This window comes from Lemur catta, chromosome 1 (assembly GCF_020740605.2).
Source record: "Lemur catta isolate mLemCat1 chromosome 1, mLemCat1.pri, whole genome shotgun sequence".
Classification (NCBI taxonomy): Eukaryota; Metazoa; Chordata; class Mammalia; order Primates; family Lemuridae; genus Lemur; species Lemur catta.
Window position 1 is genome coordinate 30,968,482 of NC_059128.1, and position 24,517 is coordinate 30,992,998.

The 24,517-nt window shown below is 42.3% G+C and overlaps 1 protein-coding gene across 2 annotated transcripts in view; it reads left to right on the top strand.

Moving 5' to 3' along the window:
- Window positions 1–24,517, top strand: part of ZFYVE26 (zinc finger FYVE-type containing 26) — a 63,118-nt gene that overhangs the window by 17,988 nt on the left and 20,613 nt on the right. Inside the window, exons 14-30 of one of the 2 annotated variants that reach the window (XM_045565224.1) lie at window positions 298–449; window positions 2,588–2,789; window positions 3,771–4,034; window positions 5,942–6,061; window positions 6,154–6,318; window positions 6,909–7,127; window positions 8,048–8,150; window positions 8,971–9,716; window positions 11,363–11,559; window positions 12,559–12,663; window positions 14,184–14,306; window positions 14,684–14,860; window positions 16,283–16,529; window positions 17,223–17,321; window positions 20,681–20,844; window positions 21,833–21,969; window positions 23,867–23,898. In XM_045565224.1, the coding sequence (XP_045421180.1) occupies window positions 298–449; window positions 2,588–2,789; window positions 3,771–4,034; window positions 5,942–6,061; window positions 6,154–6,318; window positions 6,909–7,127; window positions 8,048–8,150; window positions 8,971–9,716; window positions 11,363–11,559; window positions 12,559–12,663; window positions 14,184–14,306; window positions 14,684–14,860; window positions 16,283–16,529; window positions 17,223–17,321; window positions 20,681–20,844; window positions 21,833–21,969; window positions 23,867–23,898 (3,252 nt within the window). The remainder of the gene's footprint in view (window positions 1–297; window positions 450–2,587; window positions 2,790–3,770; window positions 4,035–5,941; window positions 6,062–6,153; window positions 6,319–6,908; window positions 7,128–8,047; window positions 8,151–8,970; window positions 9,717–11,362; window positions 11,560–12,558; window positions 12,664–14,183; window positions 14,307–14,683; window positions 14,861–16,282; window positions 16,530–17,222; window positions 17,322–20,680; window positions 20,845–21,832; window positions 21,970–23,866; window positions 23,899–24,517) is intronic. The other variant, XM_045565232.1, reaches the window with a different exon arrangement.

Genomic DNA, 24,517 nt, shown 5'->3' on the forward strand with positions numbered 1-24,517 from the left:
AACAGATTTCAGCTGGGAAAAGGGAAAGGGCTGTTTCACTTTCACTTGAGTTGCCCATCAACAGAGAAAAGTATTAAATAGAAGTGAATACCCAAGAAAGGTGCTTGGTACCCCTTCTTGTATTCAAAGATGATAGCATAATTTTGCTCTTCATTTGAGGAAAAATCAAGATCCACTTACAGACCTTTTAGAGAAAGACCTTAAGGAAAGAAGTATTTTGGTGGAAGGTGGCAGCACTATAGTGTTTCCTCAATTTCTGTTGCTTCTCTGGCACTCTACATTCTTATGTCCCAACAGAGGGAAGTCTGAGCGCTGCATCTGGTTGCAAGGAACTGGACAGCCGGTTGCAGCCCCAGCCTCAAAGTTCACTTATCCCCATGATGTTCTCCCCACCTGAGTCACTGCTGGCATCCTGCATCCTCCGGGGGAACTTTGCAGAAGCCCATCAGGTAAAGGGGGCCTAGGTTGTACTTTGTCATAGTAAAGAATGCTAAGTCAGCCCCTAGCTGGCTATGGCCCACTAGACCTCAGGTAAAGTTAGATGCATGTGCAACCAGAGCCACCCAGGAGCACTTGGGGGTCCACATCGAGCAGGAGAAGCAAGAGAGAGTTTCCATGTGTCCAGGCCCATCATCAGCATTGCAAATTTAAAGACATTGAACTGTTTGTGTTTGTAACATAAAGGGTGTTTTAACAAATTAAAAGAAGAGATTCAGCCATAATCCCACTACTTCAAAACATTGAAATTTTTATTTCTTTCCTTATGCTCCTTCTGTGAACACATACATATTTTATCTAGTTAAAAACCATTGATGCAGACAATTGTCAATAATAAATAGAATGCCAGTCAATATACAAGAAGGACAGGGAGCTAGCAAACTAGACTATTTGTGTCATATAGGTAAGGTAGCATTAGAGTCATAATTAGAAAGACTCTTAACCTCTCTGAGCTTCAGTATCCTTATCTGAAAATTGAAGTTAAATATAATACCTACTTTTTCTATCTCAAGGGAATGTTAAGAGAATTATGTAAAAACTGAGAAATACAAGAGTCCTACTGTTGCTTAAACTTAACAGCATAAAATATTACTCTTCTAATTTTTAAAACTCTCTTGGTGTATTTATGAGAGTCCCTTTACACGTAGTTCAGAATTTTTCTTTTGTGTGAGTTCAGTTGTTCAGGAATAAATCTAAGAAACATCTATATAATAAGATAATCTTTGTTTAATTTCCTCTGATCATTTTAGATCTCATGCTTTAATATCATGATAATTATGATCCTCAGGTAAGGATAGGACTGTCCTCAGCCTTTCTTATATCCAGATCCAGAGGAAGTGGGCTGGGGGTCCCATGACACTTTACCCCTAAATGTCCTCCACTTCCTGTCCTTGAGCCTTGATCTTTCTTTTTTTTAATAAAAATCTTCTTTTTTAAACCTAGTTACAGAATAAGTTATGTATATTATTAAAAAATGCCAAAAAGTATTAACAAGAAAATAAAATTATTTTTAATCCTATTGTATGGAAGAGCCAATATTAAAGATACAGTATATTTTTGGCCAATGTTTTTCCAAGATATATATGACTTTTATGTAGCTGAGATCATTTTGAATCTAGAACTTTATATCATATCTTTTTTATAATACAATATAAGCATATGCCTTGTAACTTTGATTTTAGAGACCTTACAATACTGTGATCAAGTAGCTGCATTAAACCATTTCCCTTTTGCTCAACATTTAGATTATTTTCAACACTGTAATAGTTGAAATCAATAGTGCCTTTAGCCATTAAGCCTTTTGAATTATTTCCTTAAGAAAGTTTCTCATAAAAATTACTAGATCAAAAAATACAATCTTTTATTTATTTATTGAGTGAGTGAGTGAGTGATTGACTGACTGATTGAAACAGAGTCTTGCTCTGCCACCCTGTGAAGAGTGCAGTGGCATCATCACACCTCACTGCAACCTCAAACTCCTGGGCTCAAGCGATCATCCTGCCTCAGCCTCCCGAGTAGCTGGGACTGCAAGCACACACCACCATGCCCAACTAATTTTCTACTTTTTGTAGAGATGGGGTCTCGCTCTTGCTCAAGGTGGTCTCTAACTCTTAACCTCAAGCGATCCTCAAGCCTCAGCCTCCCACAGTGCTAGGATTATAGGCAGGAACCATCGCACCCGGCCATTTTTAAAACTTTATAGATTGCCAAATTGCTTTCCAAAAAAGCTGTGGCAGTTAATGTTACACTATCCCCAAGGATTATTCTTACACATTTTTATTATGATAGATCCAAAATGATATTGTTACTTAAATTCCTGGATTACTGGTAAGGGAAAACATTTCCTCATTTATGTATTAGTTATATATATTTCCTCTGAAATTGTCCACATCTTTTGCCTATTTTCTACTGGCTTTTATGAATTTTTATATTTTATCTACTCTTCTATAATAACATTGAGTGTTTCTCTGACCCTGCAAAACAGACATCTTAGGGCCATAGTCTAGTGGTTAACAAGATCTCCTATATCTAGACATTTCCCGACTCAGTGGGTCTATTGCGGCTCACACTTTTCCCTCTCCCATCACAGGTGGTGTTCACATTCAACCTGAAGTCCTCACCCAGCTCAGGGGAACTGATGTTCATGGAGCGCTATCAGGAGGTGATCCAAGAGCTGGCCCAAGTAGAGCACAAGATTGAAAACCAGAACGCCGATGGGCCTAGCAACACCATTCGAAGAACTGGCAGTGGCCGCTCAACTCTACAGGCCATTGGCAGTGCTGCGGCAGCAGGTCAGACTTCCCTGCTGCCACCATAGGTGGTGAGGTGGCTGGGAGGAGAGGGTAAGAGGGGAGAAACCACCTATATCCTAGGCTCTTCAGAAGAGTGAGTAGAAATTCAAAGCAGACCATCTCCCTTGAAAGACAGCAATCCTGACACATTCGGAGTAGTTCTCTAGCTGCACCCAACCCCCCTAACTGTGGTGTTCCCATACCGCCACTCCAGCCACTCCATTAAGCTTGGCCTATGTGACTTAAACTGAAAAACACAAAGGCTCTCTCCATCATGTGATCTGATGGCCACTATCTGGCTTGAGAAAATGGTTAGGAGTTTATTTCCTTCCCATGTAATTATTCAGCAATAAAACATATTATTTTACTGTTCAGTAAAGTGAAGAAATTATGTATTAACCTTTATGGCCTGAGATTCACAGATCTCAATTCCTGACCTTGACTGCACTACAAAAAAGCTCATTCTTTCATATCTTAAAGGCAGAATCTTGTCCTGCTTTTCACATCTCTTCCTGGTCTAGGCTCTATATGTCAAGTTACCATCACACTTTGCTCCTTATGTATTCTCCCAGAAACTTACTGCGCTTATTCACACGAATATATATATATCCTTTTTGTTTTCAATATAAAGCAGCTGTCAAGGACAATATTCATATCATCCTTGCTTTTTTAGCAATGTGTTTTAGAGTTCTTTTCTGATTATCACACACAGAGCCACCTCATTCTTTCTCAATCTAATTTTAGATCCCATTTGGAAGAAGCCCTCCCTCATCTGGACCATTCTGAGTTTCTCTTGGTTTTCCTTTTTATGCCATTGTTTTGATGCTGCAAGAGTGGGCTATAATGACAGTGCTAATATACATAGCAGATATCTTGTGCAGATGCACCTCAAACGTTTTTAAGATAATTGCTTTTCCTAATAAAAGTAGTAGTTAGAATCATTTTAACCCCTTGCTTTTTCCTCCACTGCTGGGTGGTCAGGAATGGTGTTTTACTCCATCTCTGATGTGACTGACAAGCTGCTCAGCAGCTCTGGAGACCCCATCCTCACACTCCAGGAGGACTTTTGGATAAGCACTAGTCTGGTGGAGCCCACTGACCCCCTGCGAGAGGTTCTGGAAGACCTCAGTCCTCCTGCCATGGCTGCATTTGACCTAGCTTGTTCTCAGTGCCAGCTCTGGAAAACCTGCAAACAACTCTTGGAAACGGCTGAACGGCGTCTGAACAGTAGCCTTGAAAGCCGGGGTGAGTGTGCTCCTTTAGCTTTATCCCTTATTCTCACATGAGGAGATGGGTGTCAGAGCCTTGATAAGTTGTGCAAGAAGAAAGTAGTTATTGGAGGAGGGAGGACAAAGAGAAAGGATTATTAGTTAAATGTCCTCATGTCCTGTCTGATGGCATATAGTCTGTTGAGAATCTTGCCTTCTTAATAGACATAGCAATCTGCAGTCATCTGAGGGAATTATTTTCTGGTTTACAGATGAATTCAAGAAAGAAATATATACTCTAAAATGGTATCGATGGAAATGGAGCCTTTAGACTACATGCCCCCTCCTGGTGAACCTCACTTAACCTAAAACCTAAGACTGTCTTGATTTTGTAAACCAGATATAAGGGAAAACTTAATGAATCATAGTTGGAGAGACCATCATACCTTAAAGTTAATAATGTCCCAGAATGTGTGTATGGAATTCTTAGAGGAACAGGTATGTGAAGGGAGAGGTATATGAAGATACAATTAGGCAAAGTTCTACTCCCCGCCCATCCTTGACACAGGCACCAAACATAGGAAGGACTGAGCAGTGGGGGAGAAAGGAGTGTGTTCTACCTCAGCAGTGTGGAGGGAGGAGTGATGAATAGGTTATGATATGGAGAGCCCCTGTGTCTAGGGTCCCCAAGACCACCCCCAGGTTCAGTGATTTTCTAGGAGAACTCACAGGACTCAGCGTGTAGTTATACTCACAGCTAAGACTTATTTCAGCAAAAGGGTACGAAGCAAAATCAGCAAAGGGAGGAGGCTCATGATAAAATCTGGAGGAAACCAGGCACAAGCTTCCAAGAGTCTTCTCTCTGTAGAGTCACACAGAACATACTTATTCCTCCACTGATAAGTTGTGCCAACACTTGCAAAGTGTTGTCTACAGGGGAGCTCATTAGAGACCCGAGGCCCAAGGTTTTTGTTGGGACTGGTGACAAAGACACCTTCTGCCTAGCATGTAACGAATTCCAGACTCCCAGAAGGGAAGCAGCTGTTCCATTATACAACTAGTTTAGGTGCAGTGAGCCACTCTCATTAATTAGGGAAAGTTTTATATCAGTGTAGGAAACTCTTTGCCAGTCAAGTCCACAGATGCCAGCCAAGGGCAACCTTGCAAGCAAGCCTTCTAAGGATAGCAGTCTTAGGCCTGCTTTGTTAACTCTTTTCTACACACCTCTCCAGATCACTTCTGAGCTATTGGTTAAAATGTCCTTAACGTTCACATAGTCCTTCTAAAAAGTATACTGTGGCTTACACTGTTTTTGTCCAGTGATTGGCCTCTCCCTCATCTAATGTTAATACTTATATTCTAAAATGCAAGGAGATATTACTCAAGCTGTCAATAGCTGAAACAGCTTCATGTCAATCAACTAGGAGTTAATTTAGTGCCTACTGTGTTTCTAGATTATCCCAAGTATATGGAGAGGTATCAGGAATAATCCCTGTCCATAAAGTTGTTTAGAGTATAGTCAGAGTATCAAGAAACCACTTAAAGAGGCGAGGTCGGGCCCTCTTCTGGCCTACCCCGCTCTCCAAAAAAAAAAAAAAAGAAGCCACTTAAAGCAATTAGAAAAGACAGATGTGATCCCAGCCCAAGTCCACAGCTGAGGGCAGTACCAAGGCAAATCCACAAGAAGTCCCCAAGTGGCTTGGAACAGCAATTCCATAGGAAAGGCAGAGATTCTGAATCTGCTGCTATTGATAACTAAGACATCTTGCCAGAGACAGTCCTGGAACCACAAGCATGGAATAAGCCAGGTATGCTGGTTGTCACCCAAAATGGCACAGCATATATTTCTTTCTTAATATTGAAGAAGGTAAAATTTTGCAAAAACAGAAGACTAAAAGTACCTTAATTCTTTATTACATTCCCTCTTCTTTCATCTATTTCCAGGTCGACAGTTAGACCATGCATTTCTCAATCCTGATGGCATTCGAGGTTTTCCAGTTGTTCTTCAGCAAATCAGTAAGATTCTCAATTATCCACTTATGTCAGCTGCACAGACTAAATCAGGTGATTCGCTTTTGTCCCATTTTTTTCTCCTGGACTTGGAACAGTGGGTCAGCAGCAGACTTCACTTTTTCCTTCTCATTTGCTTTCCATAGAAAGTGTAGAAGAAAAGGGAGGAGGCTCTCCACGGTATAGCATCACGGAGCTGCTTCAGATGTGCTGGCCCAGCCTAACCGAGGACTGTATTGCCAGCCACACCACCCTCTCCCAGCAGCTGGATCAGGTCCTTCAGTCACTGAGGGAGGCACTAGAGCTGCCAGGTACGGGCTTATGCTTGGCAACAGGTTGAGGGCTGAACTGGGAAAAGGAAACAGCTGAGAGTGAAGGAATACTTTGGAGCAGAGGCTTAGGCAGCCCTTTAGTTAGCCAGGGCACGTCTCATAACTTCACTTGTTTCCCTACGTCTTTTTTTAATTTTCTTTTTACTCTAGACTTATTGGTAAGACACCTACCTCTTAATTGAGAGGATGGTCAACACTCCATTTGCTCATTTTTTTCATTTTAATGAGACATATAGCCAGCAGGTATTCAGTAAATATTGATCAACCCTTCCACAGAAAATCGACATGCTCTTCATAAAGCTCTTCCACCCCAGAGACACCAGGGTAAAAATAAAACTATATACCTAGAGTGATTTTATACACTCCAGACTCAAAGGTCTTCCTGGCCAAGCACCACATGTCCGGGTGACTGACAGGATTTTATATCTGCCTTGTAATTGCAGCCCCAAGCTATAGGATGCTCCATGCAGTGTATAGGAGGCCTAGTTCACATATTGGGTCAAAAATTTACCAAAAGCTGGATGCACAGACTAAAGCCCTTGTCCCTTCTCCTGCCATACTCCTCTCAGAGCCCAGGAGTCCTCCACTCTCTTCCCTGGTGGAGCAAGCAGCCCAGAAAACTCCTGAGGCAGAAACACATCCTGTGCATATCCAGACTCAGCTCCTGCAGAAGAACCTGAGCAAACAGACCCCAGCAGGCAGCAAACAGACTGACTACATGGGCACCTTCTTCAGTTACTGCAGCACCCTGGCTGCAGTTCTCCTTCAGAGTTTGAGCTCTGAACCTGGTAAGTAGCAAGAAAGTGGAAATGGAGTCATGGCTAGCCTGGAAGCGTTCAGGGCAAGGAAGAAGAGGGTGCTTGATTAAGAGATTCTGGGCAATAGCCAAGGACACTAGGTTTGTAAGGTCCTCCTCTTTTATTCATCTCTGTCTATTTTATTTATCTTTGTGCTAGCATAGTTGTGCAGCACACAGGAATACTCAGTAAAATTAGGTGACTCAGAAATATCTGTTAAACTTGGTCCATTTTGGATTTGAGGACTCAGCAGAGAAATGAAGTGTCTTGTAAGAGTACCAGATTCTGGCCAGGCGTGGTGGCTCATGTCTGTAATCCTAGCACCTGGGAGGCCTAGCATCAGGAATTCGAGACCAGCCTGAGTAAGAGCAAGACCCCAACTCTACTAAAAAAATAGAAAGAAATTAGCAGGACAACTAAAAATATATAGAAAAAATTAGCCGGGCATGGTGGCGCATGCCTGTAGTCCCAGCTACTCAGGAGGCTGAGGCAGTATGATTGCTTAAGCCCAGGAGTTTGAAATTGCTGTGAACTAGGCTGACACCATGGCACTCTAGTCTGGGCAACAGAGTAAGACTCTGTCTCAAAAAAAGAGTACCAGATTCTTACTTGAGTCCCCAGAGCAAGTACTACATGCACTTAAGTCAGGTTGAAGAGAGCAGGAGCAAGCTGTCTGTGTCTAGACCTACGCACTGAAGTTTGTCTGTGGTTGGAAGCCTTTAGGGCAGTGGCAAGGTGTAGATAAACTGTGGTCAATGTCAGGTTGCCAGTACCCTTTAGTTAGAATGAATTAACAAGGCTCTCAATGTTATCGTCATTTTGACTCTACTTTTTCATTGATTCTGAGAAATGGGGCTCAGAACTATTGCAATCAGTGGTGCAAACAAAGGTCATGTTCTTTACCTTTGCAGATCATGTGGATGTCAAGGTAGGAAATCCTTTTGTTCTGCTGCAACAGAGTTCTTCCCAACTGGTGTCACAGCTCCTGCTTGAGAGACAAGTCCCTCCAGACAGGTAAGAACCAATTGGCCCTAGGCCCCCCTGATTATTTCATCAAGAAATCTAAGGCTCACTTGTGCTTGGGATCTAGTACAGAGGGTGAGGATTTCTTCCAGACTTTGCATTTATTCTTATACAGTTATATTAAAATTTATCATGCCTCATTTCTTTCTTTCTCTCTCTTGACACCTCTAACATTTATATTTAAAGTATGTGATTAATGGGTGAATCTTCACTTTATGGGTAGGCAAAAATCCAAAAATTTGATAGAACACAATAGTTGGTTAGGCTGTGGGAAAACAAACATTCTCAGAGATGGCTGGTGGAATATAAATGGGCAAAGCCCCTGTGAGAAGGCAGTTTCTCAATATCTATTAAAATTACAAATTCATGTGCCTTTTGACCTGGCAGTCCACAATGGGGAACTTACCTTGCAAGCTTTATTATACATACGATAAGCGTTATGTGTGTAAAATCTCATTACAGCCTAGTATGTAACAGCAACAGGTCAGAAAACTCCATTGTCCACTAATAGAAGACTAGTTAAATTATGGTTCAGCCACATAATGAAATACTATATAGCTGTAAAACTAATGAGAGTCCTCTCTGTACAGGAATATGGACAGATCTCCCAGATGTTATAAAGTAGAAAAGCACGGGGCAGAGCGATGTGTCTAATAGACTACTTTTTGTGTTTAAAAATTTTTTTAAAAAAGAGAGGAATAAATAAGAGCCTGCATTTACATTTGCTTGTGTAAGCATAAAGAAATTGTAAGACTGGATAATGGTGCCTATGTATGCAGGCCTCATATGACCCCTGCTTCTCTCCCTCCAGGCTGGCAGCCCTTCTGGCCCGAGAGGGTCTCAGCTTAAGTGTGCCACAGGTCATCGTCAACTGCTGCTGTGAGCCCCTTGCTCTTTGCTCTTCCCGGCAAAGCCAGCAGACATCCTCCCTCCTGACCCGCCTGGGCATCCGGGCTCAGCTGCACACCTCACACTGGCTGGATGACCTCCCGCTTTCCACACTGAGTGCCCCAAGGCCAACTGAGAATCCCACATTGGAAAGAAAGTCCCACTCCTCCCCAACGGATTCATCACCCCCAGCCCTCACCTCCTCTACCTTGGCCTTCCTTAAGTCCCGCTCAAAACTACTGGCTATGGTGGCCTGCCTGGGGGCTTCCCCAGGGTTAAAGGTCACCAAGCCCAGCTTGTCATGGAAGGAGCTTCGGGGCCGCAGGGAGGTGCCTCTCACTGCAGAGCAGGTGGCCCGGGAATGTGAACGCCTTCTGGAACAATTCCCTATGCTTGAGGCCTCCCTCCTGGCTGCCTGGGAGCCCCTACGAGGATCCTCCCAGCAGGGGCAGAGTCTGGCAGCAAGTCTCTGTGGGCAGGCCAGTCTTTCCACTGTCCTTCTGGGCCTGCATTCTCCCAGTGCCCTAGATGTGCTGACTGAGGCTTTTGAGGAAGCCCTGGTGGCCAGAGATTGGCCCCGGGCCCTTCAGCTCACGGAAGTATATGGGCGAGATGTGGACGATTTGAGCAGCATAAAGGATGCAGTCCTCAGCTGTGCTGTGGCATGTGGTAAGCAGAAAGCTATGGCTTCCTCTTTCACTACTAGTAATATTTAGCATTCACTGAGTATATCATCACATTTAATCCTCACAATAATTCTAGAGAAATGTGCCACCATAATCTCATGTTATTGAGAGGAGACTGAGGCTCAGAGAAGTTAGGAAACTTGCCCAGGATGGTAAGTGGTGGAGTAGAGATTAGAACCCAAGTCTATTTGACTTTAAAATAGGTATTCGTAACCAATAAGCAATATTCTCAATCCTGCATATCACAGCTGTTGTTGTGAAATTCTATAAACCGCAAATATCTGGGCCCCACCCCTAGAGGCCCAGGATGGGGTTCAGGAAAGCATTCACTTTAAAACACGGCTCAGCAAACTTTTTCTGTAAAGGACTTTGTTGGCCATACAGTCTTAGTTGTATTAATACAACAACTACTCAACTCTGCCGTTACAGCACAAAAGCAGCCATAGTCAATTCATAAAGGACTGAGCATTGCTATATTCTAATAAAACTTTGTTATAAAAGCAGATTAGGGCCGGGAGCAGTGGCTCACGCCTGTAATCCTAACACTCTGGGAGGCCGAGGCTGGTGGATCGCTTGAGGTCAGGAGTTCGAGACCAGCCTGAGCAAGAGTGAGACCCCGTCTCTACTAAAAATAGAAATAAATTATCTGGCCAACTAAAAATATATATACAAAAAATGAGCCGGGCATGGTGGCGCATGCCTGTAGTCCCAGCTACTCAGGAGGCTGAGGCAGAAGGATCGCTTAAGTCCAGGAGTTTGAGGTTGCTGTGAGCTAGGCTGACACCACGGCACTCACTCTAGCCTGGACAACAAAGCAAGACTGTCTCAAAGAAGAAAAAAAAAAATGCAGATTAGGTTCTGTTTGATGACCCCTGCTTTTAAAGCTCTCCAGGAGATTTCAGTGTGTAACCAGAGTGGAAAGCCAAAGAGCTACAACACTCCACTAGGGAGAGCAAGAGCCGGGTGTGCTATAGGGAATGGCTTTTGGATAGGAGCCTTGGCTACCCCATGGGAAAGAGAAAATCTATCCTTGAGAAGGTAGAGAAACTCTCTGGCTGGCTGTGTGGTCTTCATTGCTTGGAGTCTTTTTCATATCTCTGTGATCAGATCTGTGAAATGGGTGTGGGAGAGAGAGATCTACTAAGTAATGATGACAGAGAATATCCAGGGAGTACAACTAGTTTATCCGAAATAACTTGCAAGTAGTTATGTATAGCATAGAGTGGAAATTGTAGGGAAAACTAAAGTTCCACTGACAAACAGTGCTATACATGCAGCATGCCAAAATGTGCAGAGCTTCATCTCTTCTTTCTTCCCTCCCTCCCTCTCTTCCTTCCTCCCTCCTTCCTTCCTTTTCTCCTCTCCTTTTTCTTTTCTTCCTTTTCTCCCTTCTGAAAGTCCCATGACGATGATCAGGTTTACACAAAGAAAATACAGGGGTATAGCATTTCTCCTTGTCATATATGATTCCAAATGTAAAAACTTGTTGAGGTCACATGGATCTTAAGTATCCTCCAAGCTCCTGTTTTTATGAAACAGAACAAAGCCATTCTCTTAAGAAGTAACCTAGATTTTCGAGCTCTTCAGATGCCAGGATTGCTGCCTCTGGGCATCTCTTTTGTCCTATAGACAAAGAAGGTTGGCAATACCTGTTTCCTGTGAAGGATGCGTCTCTGAGAAGTCGGCTGGCCCTACGGTTTGTGGACAGGTGGCCCCTGGAGTCATGCCTAGAGATCCTGGCCTACTGTATTTCAGACACAGCTGTCCAGGAAGGACTGAAGTGTGAGCTGCAGAGGAAGCTAGCGGAGCTGCGGGTATATCAGAAGGTATGGGCCTTGGCATCAAGAGAAAGGAAACAGTTACTCACCCTCTTGCTAACCTCAGCCTGTCCTCATATGATGGGGGATTTTTAGAAACAGAAAATGTAGTTATGGGTTTTGCTTTGCATCTGGCTTCTGTTCGTAGGTGAACAGTGAGGAGGCCGTCTATCTGGTTCTGTGTTATTTGTTCCTATAATTTTAAATATGTTTGCATCAAGCAAGATAAAAATAATAGAATTAACATTGGAATAGTACTTTATAGTCCACAAGGACTTTTTCACATATATATTTGAGTTTTGTGTATGTTTTTTCTATATTACATCTTGAAGAAAGATTGTTTTAAGTTTCAACTAAATTTCGAGAGCCATTTTGAAAGAATGTCTGGAAGTGACAGTTTTAAAAGTGAAAGATTTTTGTGAGATATGTGTTATATTCAAGCTCAAGAGACTTAAGGAGACAGATTTAGGAGGCACAGCTACACAACAAATATAAAGTATATTCTGATTTTCCCACGTGAGAACAGAGTCCAGAGCCCGACCAGGGGTGAAAATGGCAAGTGAAAAGGTTTTCTTTTCATTCTTCCTCAGCAGTTTTCATGCAGAGCTAAAATTCTGCATGGAAGGTGATCCCAGAGAGCATTCAAGCCAGGGGGATATCTTAGGTGGAGTTCTGAGTACAGGAGCATGGGACAAGTGGCCCCAGAAGGCTGAACAATCTGTGAAGCATGGGACCTTCTAAGAATTGTCCTCACCAGTGACAGGCCCCAGTCCTGGCCTCCCACTCAGCCTGTACTCCCTGATTGTTTAATACTTCCTGATAGGGTCACTCTTCTCTCTTAAGGAATCTTTGCCCCATTTGCTTTCTTTTTACTCTTTCCTGGCAAGTTCTGACTGCCTAACTTTGGGGCAGAGGTCTAGGGATGGTCCATCCCTGGACACACCAATGACTTGTTCATAGAAGGAAAAGCTACAGTGTGGTTTGATGGATTTTCCTGCCTTTCCATAGATTCTAGGTTTGCAGTCTCCCCCAGCATGGTGTGACTGGCAGACCCTGAGGAACTGCTGTGCTGAGGACCCATCAGCTGTCATGAACATGATTCTAGAAGCACAGGTACCATTTTCCTGGGTGGTAGTTCCCTTCATTTTGCTTTGATGGTTGTGTAGACCCCTTTCCATGTATCAATGTCCACATTTTTTTAAGAACTATACTATATTCTTTTGGCTTTTTTTATTGTGAAATTTGCCAACATACAGGTAAGTATTAATATAAAGAATAATACGATTGATGCTTTTGTATTATCACCCTTGCATTCATATGTGAGATTTTCTGCACTGTGTACACTAGGTACAAAATGGATACCTACAGTGGAATTGCTGGGTCATCGGGCATGAGCATCCTCACCTTTACTAGGGCGTTTCCAAATAGCTCTTCAAATTGGTTATCCCAGTTATACTCCCACCCACAGTTCCTACTGCTCCATATCCTTGCCAACTTTTTATATTGTCCAACTTTTCACTTTTTGCTGTTCGGACAGTATCTCATTATTGTTTTAATTTACATTTCCATGATTACTAGTGAATTTGAATATCTTCTCATGTGTTACTGGCCACTCCAGTGCTACATGGAATTTTATCTACCTTTTAAGGAGCTGGTATCCCATAGTTCAAAATGTAGATGCTCATTCAAATATTCATTCATTCAGGAAGCATTTATTGCATGCCTGTTATTTGCCAGTCACTGTAATAGAAGGTAGTAAACAAAGATAATTAAACTTAGCCCTTGCCCTAGAGCAGCTCACATCTTGGGAGAGGAGTAATGTGAGATGCATCCCTATGTGACTGCAACATAATATAGACCAAGTGACAGAAGTAAGCCCAGATTGTGGGAGCACAGGCAGAGCACCTAACATAGCCTGAAAAACAAGGATGCATCCTGAAGAAGGCAGCCCCAGGCAGAGCTGTAGGGAGGGCATTCCAGATACCACCATGTTGGAATATTTGGACAAAGCCCTGACAATTCCATTCTCTGAAATTTCAATCCACAGCTCACCAATTGGGGTTGGGGGAATAGAGAGAGGGGACATGCATGGAATCCAACCACCAACATGTTTGGCCCATACAGTATTGGTCTGTAGAATTGTTATTTTTTCATATTGACTTCATTGCCAAAATTTTAAAGTAGGGAAATTTTATAATTTAAAAAATAAATTTTTTCTAATTTTTGAAATTCTGACAATATTGGGCCTGTCCTTATGGCAACAATTAGAGCTGAGTAGGTGCTGTCTCCTTTGAACAGAGTCTTCTCAGTCTTTCTCGCTTCTTAGTCTCTCCCCAGAGCTGATACCAAGTGTCAGTTGCCATATGTCATCTGCTTTTCTTTTTTGTAGTAGAGCTAAGAGGAAAATGATACTAATAGTAAGCCTGCTTCAATTATTTTCATAATTTACCTTGCCACTCATTCTTTGAGTGTATGATCTCATTTCACTCCCATAGTGAGGTTCCCATAAGCACTTACCAAACATTTCTCGGGCTTAGCAGACTTAACGACTACTGAGAAAAATCAAGCAAAAGTTGGATGAATGATAAGGCCGGTATTTTAAAGGGATTGAAGATGTGTGTGTTTCCTTCCAGGAGTATGAGCTATGTGAAGAGTGGGGCTGCCTATACCCCATTCCAAGAGAACATTTAATCAGCCTACATCAAAAGCATCTTCTCCACCTTCTAGAAAGAAGAGATCATGAAAAGGCTCTGCAAGTAAGCCTCCAATTCTTTCCATTTTTCTTTTGGGTAGGGACAAGAAGGTTAGTCAAATCATATGGCTCTTTTCTTATTCAATCCCATGCAGTACAAGGTGTGCCCCTTCATGTCCTTCAGGAGCTGATATAGTCATCTTGGGCAGAAGGTGCCTAGTCCTGCATTAGGTTCCAGCTGGGACCAGGATTCTGCTGAACTCTGGTCCTATCAAAATCATGGTACATTTGTGAATCTACAGGGGTGGTAAACAAAAATGAGTGTAGAGGAAGAGTTAGTCCAAAATGAATAAATTTAAATATTCCTTTCTAAAACAAAATGAGGCTGGTCTAAGAGTTCTTCTGTACGCCTCATCTTCCTCCTCTACCCTTCTGCAACAGCTCCTGCAAAGAATCCCTGACCCTACCATGTGCCTTGAGGTCACAGAGCAATCCCTTGACCAGTACCCTAGCTTGGCCACTTCTCACTTCTTGGCCAACTACCTCACCACCCACTTCTATGGACAACTGACTGCTGTCCGACACCGTGAAATCCAAGCTCTGTACGTGGGATCCAAGGTAAGAGGAAAAGGGAGTGTTGGGAAAGCATGCCTGAGGGAGAGCTGTGGGCCCAGCTCCCACTTCAGAACTTGCCTTTTCAATGGCTTTTCTGCCAGCACCTGCCATCCTTGGCCTGTGCTATATAAAACGTTAACCCTACCAGCCCACCGTATCCTCTTTGAGTCTCATAGGATTTGCCATTCTTTTCCTGCCTGCCTCCACAGTGAATTTTACCTATCCCTCTTAAGTATTCTTTATGCTTTCCACAGCATCTGTTATATCAATGCTTCTCAATTCTGACATATATTAGAATCACCTGGACTTTTAAAAAATACCAGTAGTTGACCTCCACCCCAGATCAGTTAAAACTGGTCTTGGGATAGGGATGGATATCTTCCAAAAGGATTCTGATGTAAGCATTTAAAACTACTGCTTGATAAACATATCTGTACCAATGGAAGAGGGTTATTTGTGTAGGTAAGTAGATGAGATAATAGGTCTTTATCTTCAACATGAAACCTTGGAGACACTAATAGAAGAAATTATGAACTAGAAAAAGTAATCCAGTAAAAGAGAGTTTGGGGAGAGTTGGGGTCCTCTGGCACTCTTCTAATTATTAATATTCTGCCTGGTAGCCCGCATATTGCCCCACAAATAGAACGAGTGCTAGGAGAGCCATGAATATAACCACTGGCCCATTTGCTAAGAGGTAAACTACATAAAATATTCCTAAAGAAGATACACCTCTTTTTTTTCTTTTTGATGCACTGTATCTAAGTAGATGAACCCTTGAAAAGTGGCAGTGAGCAGAGCCGTTGAACATATTTCATACCTAGTGATCATGACCTCTAAAGGGAGTTTATAGTTGTCACTTAGGACACAACAGGTGTTGGATTTCAGCAGTCCACTGACATCACCTTGTATTGCTCATTCTAAGTAAAGCCTCAAATAGAATGGTGGCATTAAGGGTCAGGGAGAACTCAACCATGCCTGGATGGTCTAGGCCAGGAGTCTGCACACTACTGCCTGTGGACCAAATCCAGTTCTCAGCCTGCTTTTACAAATCAAGTTTTATTGGAACACAGTTACATCTATCATTTACATATTTGCCTATGGCTGCTTTCAGGCCATATTGACAGAGTTGAGTGGTTAAGACGGAGACCTTAGCAACTGTAAAGCCTAAAAAATTTACTGTCTGACCCTCTATAGAAAAAATTTACCAACCCTTCATCTGGTGAAGGTACCTGGAGTACTACCCAAAGCCACCTGGAAGATGTAGATAGGAGTTCAGCCTTGCTTTCTAAAAGACTGCTAGCCAGTTTCAGTAGTTGGCTATGGGCCTTTTGGTCTTTGGCACCCTTCCCCTTCCTTGAGAATCTCAAGTTTCTTCTGAAATTTGTATACTGTTTTCTTTACTCTATGGATCTACCCCACAAACAGGTTCTGCTAACCCTCCCTGAGCAGCACCGGGCCAGCTATTCCCACTTGTCCTCTAATCCCCTGCTCATGCTGGAGCAGCTGCTCATGAACATGAAGGTGGATTGGGCCACTGTGGCAGTGCAGACCCTGCACCAGCTGCTGACCGGGCAGGAGATTGGCTTCACCATGGACGAGGTGGACACCCTGCTTTCCAGATATGCAGGGAAAGCCCTGGACTTCCCATACCCGCAGAGGGAGAAACGATCAGGTAACTGCCAGAATCCTAGAAGGGAATTCTACATGGAGGAGGAAATGCCATGGCTACATTATTAGTTTTAAATTTCTTCTCTTTTATTATTTTGGGTTGACAGAGAGTGAACAGAATTCCCTTCAGGAGAGAGAGCTCTTTATTATATAGGAGAGATCTTGGTCTTGGAGGAAGTAGAAGACTAATCATAATTAAATGGTGGTAAATAACCACTGCATGCATAACAACATAAAGGTTTGGGAAATAAAATATGCTGGAAATAGTCCCAGTCTGGCAGTGACGGGGTGGGCTCTCAAGTGCCATCATTTTGTACTGAGAGTGTGCTTTATTTCTGGGGTCACAGCAGATATCACTTGTGTGTGAGCTAACTCAGCCAGCTCTTTTTTCTTACTCCCTACTCTCCAGGGACATCATATAAATGTCTTCCTTCTGGGCATTTTAGATTGATTTTGTAGAATCCTAGTGTCTGCTTCATTATCTCATGTGCCTAAACATGGTTTGTTTTTCAAGGAATTTAAGAAATATGCATGATATTGGCTTAGAATAGAAGCACCTTTACCATTCTCTTTATATCTAGTAGAATCATGGAATGACAATCAGTAAAGCCAACAGATCTTTGAACTAAATGCCTAGGTGGTAAATAAAGACACTTATGGTAGGACGATAATTTGTCAGCACTTTCCCTCTCTACAGATTCTGTGATTCACCTCCAGGAAATTGTCCATCAGGCTTCAGATCCCGAAACCCTCTCTAGATCACCATCGGTAGAGTTCTCTCCTGCTGCTCTTCCTGGTAAGAGGTGTTTCTTGACTATTCACTAAATTTTCTAGTTCAATCTTGCCTTACTCTGACTTTTTGATTTTTTTTTTTTGCGTCTTTTTTCATTTCCAGTTATGACATTATTAATTGTTTTTCTTGGTTCATTCTGGCTTTTTATATCCCAAAAGATTCAACATACAGTCGATTCTCATTGTTTGTGGCAGTATGTCTGTTGCAGAACCCCAAATCCAGGATCATGTACTCGATGTATAGCTAAAGCCAAACACTGTGACACCAGTGCTTTGAGATAGAGAAAAATGTATTCAATTTGACCAAAGCATGAAGACAGGAGAGAAAATCTCTGAGATCTGCCTTGTCACAGAAATAAGGCAGCGAGCTTTTATGTGGGGTTTAGGATAAGGTGGGGGAAGTCCATGTTGCTTTGAGTCTCAGATAACGCCTTGAATAAGCAGACTTCTGGGCATCAGCAGCTAGTCACAACTTTTTCAGGGGCAGTCATTCCTTCTGCAAAACAAACTCATAGATTCTTCTTGTGACCCTGGAGTTATCGCCTTCTATTTGATGAAGAAATAGCACACCCACAGTTAATAATTGCTATGAGAACAAGGGGTGCTAGGCAGGAAGCAAGCAGTTAACATGTGCAAACAACCAAGGACCTAGTCCAATTTTATGTTATTTCTTTCATTAAAAATGCCAGGGTACTAAAATCTCAAGGGGCCTGGCTACATGTCTATAAAGTCTCCACAAACAGTGAATTACTGAATCCTGAACCCTTGCTCCTAGGGAAAATATGTTCCTGTATGTATATACACATCTCACATAGATTATAATCTTAAATCCTAAAAACAACTCACCCTAGTCCATTCTATTTTCTTTTACAAAAGAAAAGGAGATTCAGAAGCATTAAGTGACTTGCCTGAGGCCACCTCAAATGCGTGCCTTATTGGGGAATCACACCCCTACTGCTCAGCCATGGCAAAAAAGAATGAAATAATGTCTTTTGCAGCAACGTAGATGAAACTGGAAGCCATGATGCTAAGTGAAGTGTTTCAAGAACGGAAAAACAAATACCACATATACTCACTTATAAGTGGGAGCTAAACCGTGGGTATACATGGTCATGAAGGGTGATATAATGGACTTTGGAGACTTAGGACAGGGGTGAGGGATCGCAAATTACTTATTGGGTACAGTGTACACTATTCAGGTGATGGGTACACCAAAAGCCCTGATTTTACCACTATACAATCCATCCATGTAACAAAAGAAAACACTTGTACCACCTAAATCTATTCAAATTTTAAACAAAAATAAAGTAAAAAAAAAAAAAAAAAAAAAACCATCCAACTGGCCTCAGAGCTAAGATTCTTGCACTCCCCTACACTGCCCTCCCCTGTCTCCATCCTCTGGTCACTGCCCTATGAGGGTTGAAACAACCTCAGCTGAGAACTTGAGCGTCAGGCAATTCAAAATTTTCACAACTGCACAAGTTCACAAATGTCCCTCAGAAAGCACACCAAGCATTGTTTTTGAGGTTACAAATAAATTTTAGTGAATGGGCAAATTCACAGATACGGAATCTGCTTATAATGAGGATCGACTGTAGTTAGCCCTCAAATTCATACTGTCACCCACACAGGGTGTGACTCCTTGAAGGCTTCAGCATGTCTTGGTCACCCTTTCACCACCCCTCCTGTCCCCAGGCCTCCAGCCCCTGTACAATGGCCTACTCCCAGAGGAAGCCCAGCTGAGTGTTTGTTTTGCCAAACAGGGGAGGAGGATTCTAAGCTCTTTTCTTCTGGTTGCTACTAAAAATCACTGTGTTTGATAGTTTCTTTTTCTGTGACCAGCCAACATTTTTCTGCTATCTTATATACCATAAAGCAGACTGTGGCATTTCCTGGCCATATTTTGAGAATTAGCCATATTTCACAGTAAACAGCAGAGCTGAGGGAGGGCTCAGATTTGCAGGTATATGAACAGCTTTGTACATCTGCATAAGGCAGCAGCCTTGGCAGCTTTGGCACAGATATATTTGTATATACTTATTTTTTTAATGTATATGTATATATGTATATATATATGCAATATGCATCAGGCATATGTGTGTGTGAATATATATATATATATATATATATATATTCACACACACACACACACACACACACACACATATATATATAAGCTTATTTTTGTTTTTGAGACAGGGTCTCACTCTGTTGCCCAGGCTAGAGGGCAGTGGCATGATCATTGCTCACTACAACCTCAAACTCCTGGGCTCAGGTGATCCTCCTGCTTCAGCCTCCCGAGTAGCTGGGACTACAGGCATGTGCCACTATGTCCTGCTACTTTCTCTATTTTTAGTTGAGGTGGAGTCTCACTGTGTTGCCCAGGCTGGTCTTGAACTCCTGGCCTCAAGTGATCCTCCTTCCTTGGCCTCCCAAAGTGCTAGTATGAGCCACCGCTCTCAGCCTATATAAGCTTTTTATTTGGAAAATTTGTAATATGAGAGAGAGAGAGAGAGAGCAGTAGTAGTAGTATGAGGAAGACTCACATTCCCAATACCCAGCTACAATAATTATCATCTCATGATGACCGTTTTTGTTTCATCTATACTCCCACATCTTTCCACTGGATTACTTTGAAACAAATCCCACATATAATGTTTCATTTATAAATATTTTCATATAAGTCTCTAAAAGGTAAGGACTTTTATAAAACAAAACCATAACATCATTATTATACTTAGAAACAAATTAATAATGATTTCTTTTTTCTTTTGTAATACATAGACTCAGACAGGAATTGATTTCTTACTATTATCAAATCCAGTCAGCATTCAAATTTCCCTAATTGTGTCATAAAGATTTTTTTATAATTGGTTTTTCTAGAATCAAGATCAAAATAATATCCACATATGGCATTTGGGTAAAATATGTTTTAATCTTTTTTTAATCAGTAGGTACCCTGCCTCTTGTCTTTTTTATTTCCCCCTACCTTTTTTTTTATCTGTTGTGAAAACTAAGTCATTTGTCCTGTGGAGCTTCCCACATGCTGGATTTTGCTGATTGCCTCCCTACAGTAATCTGAGTCTCCATCCGTTGAATTTCCAGTACACTAGGAGTTAGATCTAGAAGCCTGACTTGATTCAGGCTTAATATTTTTTGGATAGGTGGTGTTGTACACTTCCATTACGAGGCACACAATGTTAGGTAGTCTCTCTTTTGTGACACAAACAGCCACTGATAATCATTAACTAGATCTATTATTTCAAAAGAGTTTGTGAAATGGTGAAATTCTATCATTCTGTCTTCATTTATAAGCTGGTATATTGATCACCATTTACTCTGACCTCTGCTTCTGGCTCCCAGGTGTCCCTGTTGTACATTCCCCCAGTCTGAGGGAGAGGAGTTTCCCACCGAGTCAATCCCCGCTGGAATTCGTGCCCCCAGCAACACCCCCTGCCAGGCACCAGTGGGTACCAGATGAGACAGAGAGCATCTGCATGGTCTGCTGCAGGGAGCACTTCACCATGGTAAGCAGCATTGGTCTCTAGTTTTACCTGCAGGAGAAAGTAAGGGAAAATTCTGGTCCGTGAGCCTGAGTTTATAGTCACCTCCTGTCCCCAAGAGGATATTGGTATTTTCAGAAGAACTGCCAAACTAAGACTTTGGGTTTATCTTTGACCTGTATTTTCTGGATTCAAACAGGTAGTAGATACCCTCAAATAGGCTTATATTCTAAGTTTTGCCATTCTCATGAGATAACAAAAGAGAGTCAGGAGGAGTCACCAAGTGTCAGGGGATCTTATTTCAAGCTCCCATGTCTTTCACAATAAGGCAGGTGACCTGGCAGTGGTTATATGTGCTGGCTCAGGAGACAGAAGACCTGGGTTCTCTTAATAGCAATGTGACTATAAACTTTTTCAGTCTCATGTGCCCACTTGTAAACTAGGGTTTATGTATTATTTGGCTCACGGAGCTGTCAGAACTAAACATAACACATGTCACCATACTTAACACCTGCCTGGCACGTTAGCTCAATACTGATGAAAACCATGGTAATATAATTTCTCTGTGTCTGTTTCCTTCTCATCTGTAAAAGAGGGATAATATTTCTATCAGCCTCTCATAGTAATATGAGGCAGTACTTTAAAGGCACTTTTGAAAAAGGACACTTTTTCATCATTATCATCACTACCATGTAGAAATGTGATTCTCTCTGGCTGAAAAAGTCACATCTTCCCCACTGCTTTTTGCTGTGTCTCCACATGTTGCCTCCACATACAAGTAGAACTTGTTAAGGAGCTATTGCAAAACTGTCCATGACTTGGCACCTTTGCCCATCAGCTGAGAGAAATCTTAAAATCTCAGCTTTTTGAGGGCAAGTACTAGTGTGTTCTTTTTCGATAAAGATTCAAGCACCTGGTGTTCTTAATAAGCTACAGGTGACTAATACCAACTATAAATGGATTGATGACAGTCTCACCTTCTCTTCTTTCTCTTCCCAATGGTATTCCTCAGTTTAACAGGCGTCATCATTGTCGCCGCTGTGGCCGGCTAGTGTGCAGTTCCTGTTCCACTAAGAAAATGGTGGTGGAAGGCTGCAGAGAGAACCCCACTCGTGTGTGTGACCAGTGCTATAGTTACTACAACAAAGAGTGAGTGTCCTGCAGCAGGGCTGTTACTATTAGTGACTACTGCATCCTCCTTACACTCCTAGGAGTCTCTTTACAGAGAGTGTTTCAAATCTGAAACTCTAACAAAAATATTTAATTTAACATTCACACTGGAATGCCATTAACTCTACAGTGAAATGTTTATAGAATGACCTTACTAAGAGAGAAAGTAGGGGTATGAGGAAGCAGTGTTCAACCTCTTACATGATGTTCTCTGTGAAATCAGGACTCTTGGTTCTTCAGAGTTCTTGGTTCACCAACTCAGTTATTTTCCAGCCGCTTTTGCTTCAGTTGATCTCAGCTGGACTCAAAGGGACACATTCACACCTGCTGAATGCTTAGCCATTGCTCACATCAGCTCTAATCTAGGTAGCCATCCTGGCTTCTTAGAAGGGCCCCCACACTTTCCTATACATAGTTCATCTGGTGAAGAACTTGAGAAATTGCTCATACCTCTTGCAAGACAGAGCAAGACCATGTTTGCTGGCTCACTATTGCTTGATTTTTTTCTACTACTTCTAGCAGCAAAGGAGCATGAAACTAAGACTCCTAGAGCATCTGGGAATGTGGGCCAAAGCAACTATCCAGGAGCAAAATTACTTTTAATTCTCCATGTTTTATTTACAGACTTAAATATATTTCATATTCTGTTCAATAGCATTTTTATGTTTGTATTAAGATGAACATTTTTGGTCATTATTCACCAGGATGATTACTGATCTCCTAGGAAGGAAGACATACCATGTTTTTTCTACAGTTTCTGGGACCCTGGCATACCACTTCCTTCTCTCCCCCACTGCTTCCCTTACTCATTTACTATACTGCTGAGATTTGAAATGAGCAGTTAGTATTGGTGGAGAGTCTTTCATTCTATAATTTTGCTCTCAAAGAGCCTCCATTTTGATGGGGAGACAGCCAAAAAATAGACTGTAAGGCTGTTGATCAGAGCAGTAGTGGAGTCACACACGGCTTATCCTGGGTGGTCGGGGTTGTTCCTAGAGGTAATGAGCCTTAGGGGATGAGGAATTAGCAGGAAAAGAAGCCAAAAAAGAACATGCCAAGAAGTAGGAATAATAACTGCAAAGGTAGGGACAGGAGAAAATGTAGCTCATTTGAGGAACTGTAAATGGATAGGTGATGGGTTCAGGTTTTGGCTGGTGTGCTCTGGACTTAGCTGCTGGCAGCTGAGCGCTGGGAGGACTTAGGCACTGACTGGCAGAAAGACTTGGATTTGCTCTCTGGCGTCAGTGGCTTGGGTTGACTGGTTGGTTCCTTGTGCACATAGCAGACTTGGGCTCTGGCTTGTGGCATTGGGGCTTGGTGTTTGGTGACACTAGCTAAGTTGAGTGGGGCCATTTGTAGAGCAGAGAGGATTTTTCTTTGGCTTGAACACAGGTCATGAGTGGCAGGAGATGGCCTCAAGATACAGCTCGGGCAAGTCATAAAGGGCTTTGTCTGCTAAACTGCAAAAGTGAAATGTTTTTAGTCTGAGGAGCTACGGAAGAATTTTAAGCAGGCACATAATGAGACTTGATTTGCATTTTTGAAAGCTTGCTATAGCTGCAAAGTAGGAAATAGGTTGACAGAATCGAGGAAACCAACAGGGAAGCTATTGCATACTCTAGCAATAAATGATGAGGACCCTCACTGGGGCAGGGATGAAGAGAGATGGGGACATTTAAAGGGGTGTTTAGGAGGTGGAGTAGACAGGACATGGTGAGTAGCCATGGCAGGTGAGGGAGAGAAAAGAGTTATGGATGATTCCATGATATCTCACTTGAATAAGAGAGTAAATGTCAGTATTATACACTAAACTAAACTCAAAACAAAGAGGAAAAGAAGTGATCCCGGCATTTAATTTTTCTTTCTCTGTTTCCAGTGTACCAGAGGAGAATTCAGGACAACCAGAAGGTAAGGCTGAATCACATTCTCTGTAACTCTTCATTTATATGTTCAAGGTGACCGTATCTTTAGTGTATCAACTGCAGCTGACACACCTGATAGCAACTTCATCCAACTTGTTTACAAAGAAAATTCTTGGCATTTCTAACAGCCTGTTTCCCCTGAGGTTTATCATATTAACCTATTACACTGGCCCCACTAACTTTCAGCATTGAGAAGCCCAGCAACCAAAGAATTTGATCCTTAACTTTTAGTGGATTTTTTTCCTAGGTTTCTCTTCACCACCATCCTACCTCCCAGTGCTTCCTCCTTACCCCTCAGTAGTCACTGTTAACAGTTTGTTCTATATCCTTCCACAGCAGATTAGTTTTTAGAGTACCCAGTGGCTCAGCCACTCATTTGAGAAACGTGCACCTTTCAATGTTTCTCATGTGAAGCCACAGGATTGTGTGACAAATGCCGTAACACTCATCCCAGGTCTATGCCTGGGGAAGAAGGGTTGAGGTACTTAGTGGGGTCTCCTAAAGGAAACAAAAGGAACCAAGGAGAGAGAAAGGGGCCCTCAGATAGTAGGCAAGAATCCGCCTGCATCTCACGGCAGCTCACTGACCTGGGCCAGCCTGAACTG